The sequence below is a fragment of the Sphaeroforma arctica genome, assembly GCF_001186125.1.
Source record: "Sphaeroforma arctica JP610 unplaced genomic scaffold supercont1.1382, whole genome shotgun sequence".
Taxonomy (NCBI): Eukaryota; class Ichthyosporea; order Ichthyophonida; genus Sphaeroforma; species Sphaeroforma arctica.
The window spans coordinates 1-11,584 of NW_014039176.1; the positions used below are offsets into that span (position 1 = coordinate 1).

At 38.4% G+C, this 11,584-nt stretch overlaps 2 protein-coding genes across 2 annotated transcripts; one reads left to right on the plus strand and one right to left on the minus strand.

The window, feature by feature from the left end:
* Positions 1–372: 372 nt before the first annotated feature.
* SARC_10768 (hypothetical protein) lies at positions 373–6,297 on the plus strand (the record flags this gene model as incomplete). The annotated part of the gene is made up of 8 exons (XM_014295173.1): positions 373–460; positions 1,555–1,686; positions 1,859–1,945; positions 3,097–3,240; positions 3,747–3,922; positions 4,197–4,322; positions 5,608–5,798; positions 6,029–6,297. Coding segments are annotated over 8 exons (1,103 nt in total), but the record flags the coding sequence as incomplete, so codon positions are not given.
* Positions 6,298–7,910: 1,613 nt separating this feature from the next.
* SARC_10769 (hypothetical protein) lies at positions 7,911–9,950 on the minus strand (the record flags this gene model as incomplete). The annotated part of the gene is made up of 1 exon (XM_014295174.1): positions 7,911–9,950. One exon carries the CDS (start codon positions 9,948–9,950, stop codon positions 7,911–7,913), a length of 2,040 nt encoding a protein of 679 aa, XP_014150649.1.
* Between the last annotated feature and the right edge of the window lie 1,634 nt (positions 9,951–11,584).

Consider the following 11,584-nt stretch of genomic DNA (forward strand, 5'->3'; position numbering starts at 1 on the left):
GAGTGTGTGTTTATATTTCTCATGTTTGTTGGCGTATGTGTTAGTACGTATAATATATATCTATTTATGATATGCATGTATCATTATACTGAAGTCTACGATCCCAATAATAGTCTTTATCTTGGCAGTTGCAATCCGGACCTTATTATATTCTAGTGCCCGCTGATAATGTTTGTTTGTAGCAGGAGTATTTGTGCGTCATGTTGGCACGATATAGTAGAGACATAGAGTTTCGATGCCTTCAAAGTGGGACTGATTCCACTTCGCCTTTGGATTTTTTGAATATGAGGTGCGTGTGCTTCGTTTTTTCTATATGGTTCATGGCTTGATGCTAGAATTGAAGTGTGTGTTTATGAACTTTCTTATCTACAGGTGAAGACTATAAAGGGCATGCGCTGGTGACATTCTCTGCGTGCCGACTTCCCGAGTCCAGTACTATTGATCATGACAAAGTTCTCAGGTTTGTGTCATTTTCCAATTTCCTTCAATCGTGCATATTCTATTCGAATACCACGCATTATAACTTATGTCTCAACTCATCATCTCTGCATACGTGTTGTTGTATATTGTCGTGCGATGCTCGGTAGTTGTGTAGGATTCGTTCGTGGAAGATTATTTCGTTAAAAGTGCCGTTAAAGCTCGTGGTATATGTGTTCTGTTTCTTGTGTAATCAGAGGGTGTAGCATCAGTTTTTTGTTGAAGCTTCGTGAATGGTGCTGAATAAACTCATTCAGTAGGTAGTGTGTTTGAATGGGCAAGTTTACCTACGGAGGAAATTTCTACTTGCGCAGTATTCGCTGATGTGTGGTTGATGAAATATCTTTTAATTTTAGCGGGATATGTTGAGCTGCATTTACCATAGCTATTTCTCTACCAACAATCAAGAAAATAGACTCGTACAAACGAATATCTTTTTTATCGTCTATGCAGTCAGCTATACAGTGTGTCTGTATGTATATGTATTTATACATAGAGTTCCATTTCAGTGTGTAGTTACATGTCGATCAACTCTACTCACGCCAGCTTTTTACCAGTAAGTTGACAACTGATATGTATATATATATGTATATATATATATATATATATATATATATATATATATATATATATATATATTTTGTGTGTGCGTGTGTGTGTGTCTGTGTATGCGTGTATGTGTGTGTGTTTTCGTGTCTCTGTGTGTGTGTGTGCGTGTCTCTCTCTGTGTGTGTGTGTATGTGTGTGTGTGGTATATATATATATATATACGTGCATATATATATATACGTGCATATATATATTTATATATATGTATTTGTTTTTATATTCATATATGTATATATATATATATACATAAATAATCATATTTATAACACATATATATATATATATATATATATATATATATATATATATATATATATATATATATATATATATATATATATATATATATATATATATATATATATATATATATATATATATATATATATATATATAGTCATATATGTTTGTTTTGTGTGTTTTGTGTATAGCTGTATTTCACGCATACTCATCCTCGGGTTATATCAGGTATATTATTAATCAATTGGACAAATTGCATGGTGAGGAGTACGTCTTAGTCTACTTCCACACGGGTATGCATGCGTCGCACCGGCCACCTATGGAGTGGTTCTACAGGGCATGGGACACCATCAGCCGCACGTAAGTATTCATCCGAGTCATTTCGGTACCATTTATTTCGGTGTTTTTCATGGTTTTGTTTGATATCATTCCATTCGTCATTTGTAAATTTTGCTATTGTGTTTTGAACATACAGCTTACGTTCCAGCGTACTTATGCTTACTTTCTTATCTTCCCATTTCTCTTTCTTTAGACATCGTAAAAGCCTTCACCAAGCATTCGTCGTACATCCCACTTTCTGGTTCAAGATGGTGATGGGCATCGCGAGGACATTTGTCAGGTAATAGTATAGTTGGTTTCCCTATTTCATGTGAAGTACGAGATCAGATCGACATTACCGATAGACAACAAAATCATCTTATTGTACGAGCTAGGTTTATACTCCCGAGTTGTTGTATGTAGATATATATATATACAAATGTAAGTGCATATATGTAATGTATATATATATATATGTATTCGTATTTGTATACGTATAATTATACTTATGCGTATGCGTATATATATGTATGTTCGTATATATATGTGTGTTTGTACATATATACATACACACATATATATATATATATATATATTTATGTTATATATATATATCCGATTTTAGGGTTTAGGGTTTAAAACCCTAAAACCCTAAAACATATAATTAAATGTATATATACATACAGATATATATATATAGTACACACATATATATATGTGTGTAGTAGACATTATATATATATATATTGTGATTCTATCCTAGCCTAAGATAATTTAAACACTGAGGTTTGTGCTAGAGACAAACTTCTTTTAATCAGTTGTTATAAGACAGTGGTCTACTGGCACTGGCCTCAAAATTTTCACAGTGTTTTACCTTGTGACATTTTCTGTGTTCTCAAAATTTGAGATTACGCGGCCAGGCCATAAAACCCTGAACCCTAGACTCGGTTTGGGATAGGCTCCTGAGCCAATCACAATATATATATATATATTTGTTTTTATATAGCAGACATATTATATATATATATATATATGTATGTATGTATATATATGTATATGTTTATGTATATATATATATATGTGTGTGTGTGTGTGTGTATGTATATGTATATATATATATATTATATAATTATGTATATATATATGTATATATGTATGTATTTGTGTGTGTGTGTGTGTGTTTACGTACTTAGTGATATGATAATACATGTATCCGTTTGGTTATTGGTTGTTTCAATCGTTTAGCTTTGTCTAATATCCATGTGTCTCCTCCATTTCATTTCTCTGTCTATTCACCTTCGACTACCGTCCCTCGGTGTTTTCGTGGTGTTGGTAAGCTGCCAGTCCTTTGGGAAATACAGTGCACGTGGTGACCAATATTACCAATTTAACGAGTTAAACATTTACGTGCACTCTGATTTAATCACCTTCTTCCAACACGCATACATACAGTGTGAAGGTCTGGGACAAAATCGAGTATATAGAAAACCTGGCGGAGCTCGTGAAATTCATACCGTATGATGAGATTGATGTTCCGGCTCTGGTGAAGCACTATGACAAAACTCGCAACTACGACTATGATGCAGATAAAAGAGAGTAAGCGCTATGTTCTGATCACTGAGGATTAGACGCTATTTTCTCACATGTTCGTGTACCTATAGTCTTATACCTTGATACCTATCTGCAGATTAGTTCGTTAAGTGTTTGGGTCTGTACTTTCGTCAAATCTTGTTTTCAGTTCAGAATCAGAACTCCCACATATGGGACTGGGATGTTTGATTGGGGCGTTGTCACTCTTGTCACAATGTACATGTTGTAGTTTGGATCTGTGCCAGCCTGTACGACATCAAGTGTGTGAGCAAATGCGAATTATACTCAAGCGCGTTCAAATACACACTCACTCCTACGCTATTATTATGGGTGATCTTAGTAGCTTGTCGATGTTACAGATAATAGGTAGAGACCTTAGAGGAACAACTTGTGCATTGCAAAAAATGGAATAGAACCATGCCACACTGATATAGGTGAGATCCTCTGTCGTTTGCTAAGGTGACAGGAATGGCTCACTCCAACCTCATCTCATCCATTGCAATTTGTTGTAGATTTGCACAGTTCGGAGTGCCGCTAGCGGAACTCGTTGATGAGTCGCGGCCCATTCCACTGGTAATGACTGTGACAGCTGAAGCGGTACGAGAAACGGGGTTAGAAGTCGAAGGGATATTTAGAAAATCGGGTGGGCTCAGGAGAATCAACCTGTTTAAGGAACGATTCAACCAGGGTGTGTTTTGAAGTGAATATCGTGGTGAATTTGGTAGTGTTTGGGATGTTCTTACACACTTCTCTTCTCTTCGTTTGGTATGTTTTGAAGTGAATATCGTGGTGAATTTGGTAGTGTTTGGGATTTTCTTACACACTTCTCTTCCCTTCATTTGGCATTGAGTTGCTCGGACGCGGCTCTTTTTTGGATCGATCTCTCCTTTCTTTCGCTATAATTGGGTCGCTTTCGGTTATTGTGCTTTTGCTTATTACATGCGACTCCAAAACAATTTCAGGTCATACTGTCAGGTTCTTGGAAGAAGACGCTATCGTTGCTGCCAATCTATACAAGATGTTTCTGAGAGAACTACCCGAGCCCTTAATACCACAACAAATATATGAATATCTCACCACATTAACAGGTATGGTTTCAAGTGCCAGTTACACTTCACCGGCATTGCTATCAACTCACCATCCGCACGTTACGATTATATACAGATGTTAGTCTGTGTGTAGTGGATCATGTTACGATCATATACAAGTGTTAGTCTGTGTGTAGTGTGTCATGTTACGATTATATACAGATGTTATTCTGTGTGTAGTGGGTCATGTTACGATTATATACAGATGTTGTTCTGTGTGTAGTGGATCATGTTACAATTATATACAGATGTTAGTCTGTGTGTAGTGGATCATGTTACGATTATATACAGATGTTAGTGAAGGTGCTATTTGTGAAGGGTGCTATTTTTTTTACTTTTGTGAAGGTGCTATTTTGATTTTATAAGATGTTGTGATTATATAAGGGGGTATTGTGATTAAATGAGCTGTATTAGTGCATGGCTTCGATGCTATTATCTAGTAATGTTCGATCTTTCGTACGTGCCTGATAGCATTTCTCTACTATCACACGAACGTTTTGGCCTTTGATGTCACTTGTAGAAACGCGTGCTTTAGTTAATTTCCCGCGGTTAGAGGTGACTTTGTTGTCACTTTTTTGTGTTCCTATGTCACTAGTCATCGGTTTGTTGTTGTGCTGTCAACCACAGGCGATCATATGACTGTCCCTGTCACATGACGGAGTCGTATCGTCACACATTGGTATGCCTGATCACGACACACTGGTAGCAAAATATCCTTTATATATATATTGTTTGTAGGTAGATTTTCTTGTTATTGATTTGCGTGACTTCGCTGGTACGATTATATATATACATATATATATGAGGATGGAATATGTCTCCAAATTATGTTGTCGCTGCATACCACTATGGTATGAGTTTATTTCTGTACAGTTGAATTCATGCTCTATGTATATATGTCCTTGTTACGTAGTAGCGATGCATCTGACTGTCTTACATTGGCTTAAACTTCTTGTATGTTTCTCGTCAGCACTCCCTTTAGTGTTGGAGTTTTCGTGTTCGTGTTCATACGCACTCTGCTGCGTATATTAAGCATGTTGCAAGAGTATTTTTGCTTCTATTTTCTTTTCTCTTAAACTTGAACGCTCTCTATTAATCGGTTGTGGTATAAGTTTGCCTTCAATCAACATTATGTGAATCGTCTCCCCAATTTTCGCTCCACAACTATAACTACAGTCCCTTATTCGGGTACCAAATGTATACAAATCCCTAAACAAAACATATGACTCATGGCAATACTCTCGCGATGCCCACCCTGACTACGCACGGAATGTGGCTGTCGTAGATTTAGAAGAAAGTCAATACGAATACGGGGCAGCGCAGATCCTGAGCCGACTACCCGAGGTCAACCGCCTGTGTCTAGAGCATGTGGTTTTTTTGGCCCAAGATGTGGCCGTCTACTCCGACATTAATATGATGACCGTTACCAACCTCGCTATTGTGTTCGGTCCCAATCTCGGGGGCCCTGCGGATATGGTGAGTATTCGCCGTATGGTTAATAATATCGTTGTGTAGTGAAAATGCTAATTATGGTGTATCCTCAACTTAAATCGAAGGCTTCACTGCAGTTTACTGACGAACACGTTATTAGCCTTTACACTGTGTGGCATCACTAGGGCGAATACGAGTCCCCGTTGCTCTATTCTGTATATCTGCTAAATTCCACCCCAGCACATCATAACGCTATCCTTTGTACTTCATCACAGGCGGGCTCCATGAAGGCTCTCTCACATCTTACGAGGTTTACTAAGTATATATTCAGCCAGAAAGCAGCTTCGTCCTTCTCTCAGAGGAGGCGGATAGGTGATCGAAACGCATTGTCTCGGAAAGGGGCGGTATTCGAGAGGAAACAGAACACCAGTTAATACATTAAAGGGAATACTACATACTAACATTCAGATTCTCAGACACATACCCTATCGCAGATTCGTAGACTCCTTATTTACACACCATGGTGATCGGGGACCGTGGAATTATGTTGGTGGCTAAACACAGAGAAGAACTACAAGCATCTCGCGAAGGCATGAACTCTATGCATAACTAACCATGTGACCAATAATCAGCTGACTTTATCTTGGAAGTCAGCGTGTTGACCTTTATATATATATATATATATATATATATCGGGGTTGCCATCCTTACCCACTTTCCTGTGTAATTATTGAAAATCTACATCTTATTAGTTTTAAACTTTGTACTGAACATTCCAGTCACTACATTTACCGCGAACCAATGACAATAAATTCACGACATCTTTAGTTATTGTCGTATAGTCCTGAGTACTGATAGTGTACGCTTGGCAGTCCCTCACAACGGTTATCAAAATATTTACTTTTGTCTGTCACGATGAATGTGTCCCGCAGAAATCGGAGACACCTTTTCCCTCATTTGCCGGCCCCCTTTAAGTCTCCGCTCTCTACTCTATAGTGGAACAGGATGATTTCCCTAGAAGTTTCTGTTTACATATGTAGGATTGCTTTTTTTATTCCTTCACAAATCTCTAAGATTGCTTTCTCTTTTTAACCCAAGTTGGAATTTATTCTCAAAACTTTTGCCAAAGCGAATTGAACTAAAAATCATCAAATATTTACAATTATATTTATGTATGTCGATGTGTACACGTGAATAGGCATGTGTGGTATGACAATAGGTATGTGTATGTGTGTGTGTATGAACAGGCGCGCGTATGTATGTGTACATGAATATGTACGTGTATGTGCGTGAGTGTGAGTAGGCATGTATATGTATGCGATAATAGGTATGTATAAGCGTATGTGTATGTGTGAACAAGTGTGTGCGAGTATGTGCATATATGTGTGATATGTGTGAATAGACATGTATATGTATATGTGGATAGGTATGTGTATCTGTATTTCGATAAGCATGTGTACGGAGTATGTGCATTGGTATCTGTATGTGTATTATATATGAACAGCCACCTGTGTGAATATGTTAATCGGTATGTGTATGGGTATGTGAACAGGCATGTGTATGTGTACACGTGTGTGAATAGGAATGTTTACGTGTACGTGGATAGGTATGTACATGTGTATGTGTATGAATTGGAATGCGTATGTGTATGTGATTAAATATAAGTAAGTGTATGTGTGTGACTATGAATGCGTATGTGTATGTGATTAAATATATGTAAGTGTATGTGTGTGACTATGAATGCGTATATGTATGTGTATGTGTATGTGGATGGGTATGTGGATTAACAATGCCATCAACGAACGGAACATGAAAGTTTTGCACTCTTTAGGGAATAGGCTTTCAAGACTGCACTTGCCGGGTACTCGTTCAGTTACTACACTACTTACAAGTGATGACGGTATACGCGAAGCATTGCATACTATACTTGAAGAGGTTGTGCGTGCGACTAGACATTCTATTTAAATGGCTCACGCAAGCGGAAAGAGCTGAGACTCCACAATTCTTTAATCAGTACATTAATCAACAATCAGGACGTTGATATAATGAAGCATTCTATGTGATAAACATACGTGGTCGTTTGCCCTTCTTGTTATAATTTATCTAAAAAGGCATATAATATAGAAATTTTTGAACAAAGTACTTGTGCATACATATCTACATGCTCTCGGAGGATACGGATTCGTTTGGCCTTCCAGTCATGTGCATCGAACTGCCGGGTTGTCCCATAGACATGGCGCTGCTTCGATTGACAACACTGCCGTACTGCTCCTCCCTTTTCTTGTTTTGTTTCTTGCGATACACAATCACGCCCGCAACGCAGCAGCAGCAGCAGCAGCAGCACAACAGCAACAGCAGACCGATAAAAGCAGCCGTCATCATACCACTTCCTTCTTCTTCGTTGGCAGAAGATGCACCGGCGTTGCCGCCAGTGTTGACAAGCTTGGGGAAGTCTTTCTCATTGTATATGACACCAGCCGGCGCGTCAACATTAGCCTCGCCAGACTCTCTACGCTCCATGTCATTCTGCGTCAAGTCCGGGAAGTTTTGTCCTCCCACTTCACGACGTCGTCGTCGTCCGGAGTTATCCATGTAATCACCAAGAACGGTAAAGTTGAATTCCAAGCTTGAACCCTCACGGTCGGATGTAGCGCATGCCATGTTTACTGTTACTAACATAGGGAAATTTATATCAGCAGCGGGGAATGTCAAAGGACCGTAACTAACAAAGGTTTGATCTAGATTCGCTGGAGTAACTGCGATGTCGTCTCCGAACCACTGGAAACCGGAGCAGTCCACATTCGATGAGGTACGCACAATCTTGATAATCTCGGCATAATCAAAACCAACACCTGACTCGTTGGTCCAGAGGTGAATGGTCCAGTATGACATGTCTCCAAGTGAGAAAATATCGTTAGGACGAATACCAGTGTAGCCATCGGTAGGCGCGGTATCGGGGCGAAGAGTAATTGTAGGAGTGAAAAGAGCCTCAAGCTGGAACATATCGTCACAAAGATCGTTAGAATCAACCGCGAAATATAGATCAGCATCGCCGAGGATTTGTGGACACTCCAAATCGTTTCCACTGCTGTCCTTTTCAATACATTCAAAGTTCAGTCCGAATATATAAAAAAGTCCGGACAAATCACAAGCTGTAATATCGAAAGCGATACTTTGGACACAAAGCTCATCCAAATCTAGGGCCGTACAGGACTCAGTAACTCTCCACGCACTGGTGACCATCTCGCCATCGTCGGTTTGATTGAATAGAACCTCCCCAGAAGCTGATCCGGAGACCGTGTAGGGAGAGGGAACGTTGATTTGCAGAACAATAGTGGACTCATTCTCACTAATCGCCATTACATCTACAGATGTAATCGCGGCTTCAAGCTCAGCATAAGGCCACTTAGGTTCAATAGTTGCGGCGATATTAGCCACTCGGTCAATCTCAATTTTGAGATGGGTCATTGCAGTACCAGTACGGTTGACGGGGACACGCAGTGCTGATTCATCGTCAATCATGGTAACGTACTCATCGGACCAGATTTTGAGATCAGACTCGTATGAACTCATTGTAGGGTAGTCAGTTTCCACAACACCGCAGGCTGCAAAATTAGACATGAGAACAGAAAATCCAAGGTCCGCCCTGCAATTGGATAGTATATCTATGAAAGGGGCGATTAGCTTACCTCCCTCATAGTTGCAATCATCAAACATTATATCCTTCAGGACACGAGTGTTGAACATGTTACCAATAGTGCCTACGACATTTAGTGCACCTTCCGTGACACCCATTTTCATTGTACCGGCAGTGTTGTATGTTATCGGAGGGAAAAGTATGTACTCAAATTCAGCCGTTAACGCAATGGGTTCGGTCAATCCACACTGCACGCCTGCGCTGTCCTCAATTTTAACATCTTCCAATGAGAACTCTGCCAGACCATTAATAGAGAACAAAACAGGTGTAGTAGCTTGCAGTACAGCCATGTTGGAGGGGTCTGATGATCTTATCAGGAGTCCCTTATTGATTTGAATTGCAGCTGCCTCTGAATAAGTTCCAGACGCTAGAACTAAAACGTCGCCTTCAGCAGCCGCATCGATGGCAGCTGATAGCGAGTTGGCACCAGGTGAAACTGCAACATCAGCAGCAGTTACCACTGCTGCAGCCGCCGCAACCTTGAAGAAGTGACTCAACATGATCCTGATTATAGTATAGTGCTTAGTTATTACTGTATTCGGATATAGTTGAATTCAAACTAATGATCAGACCTCTAGTTGTACAAACGAATAATAAATGTATTGAAATTATTTATTTATTTATTTTGCTGAATTTTAAATTTGTATTCCTCTGAGTCGTCTTTCGCCCTCTAGAGAGAGCTAGAAATTCCGACATACATTGGAATGCACACATCCTTATCAGAAATATCAAATATGAGAGTATTTTCAATTTTGTCGAGGCTTTTTAGCTCGCATTCATTTTCAGTGGCTAGTCTTCCCTAAAACCAAACAGAGGGTTATGCACGGACTCAATGTTATAATTGATTTATGTTTTTTAAAAACAAATCGCTTTGCGACTTGTGACTTGTGCCTTGTGACTGTGAGTTGTGACTACTGAGTTGTGAGTTCTGAAGTGAACAAGTTTGTTTAGAAATAAAACCAAATTTATTTATTTTATACACAAGTATATTAAAAAAAACAAAGTAAAATAGTAAAGCAATTAGTTATTCCGATACATGTTTTAAAAATACTACTTACTACCTTGATGGGTCAGGGACCTTCTCGCCCTCGAGTAGAGAGAAGTGAAAATTTCAACAACAAAAAAAATATTATTTAATAATGGCTGGTCGGTGATTTTTTTTTAATAGATTTTTGTGTTTTATTGCTGTTCTTTTTAAAAAACAATATACAATACACGTTTAAACCCGGCATTTGTTCTGGGCATTTTCCGGTCTGAGTCTGTCAGTGACTTTTTTTTTTAAAAGAATAAGTACACTCAGTACACAACACAAATATTATATTTTTTGAAAATTCTAACCTACTCCTGATATCTTCACTGGTTTTCTATTGGTAGTATAGTTAAAAGTATGTTAAAAAATCAAGAAGGAGGATTGTAGGAAGGCCCGGAAATCGGGATTACTGTTTTATTATATAAATAAACAACCCCATTAGTAAAAAAAAATGTTCCTCAATCCGTTATTTAAAGTTGAACGTAAACACACTTTTATTCTAGAGACAATTCCACAGGGCTCAGGCCCGGCCTCAAGGCCTCAGTCCTTAGAGGGCTTAGGCCTACTGTCAGAGCCATGTTTCTGCGACCTGCGCACTATCCGCTACTTATTTTTTCAAAAACTCTGCAAGATATTTTGGCGCGCCATTTTCGTGTCTGCCAACGGGAATATCGTTCATAGAGGTAACTCCTAAGTATGTATCTATATATATTTAAATATTTATGTCTGTCGGTTAGGATCACTTTTACACAGTAATCCATTAACGTCAGCAGTCAGCAGTCAGCACCTCTCAGGCTCTCCGACGCCTATCGATATCATATATTTACTACCGGGTGCAACTCGCACTCTTGCTACCATCCATAAGTATGTAAACGTAGACTATTTAGATCATATGTAGAGATACATGTGTATATAAATACATACGCACGTGTGGCATTAAATACTGTTTGGCACATGGGTATAGCGTAATTCCTGAAAAATATACTGTGACGATATAAATTTATGGAGTATATAATTCAGTATATATTTATATATATATATATATATATATATATGTATATATATATATATATATTATTTATATATATATAATATATGTGTGTG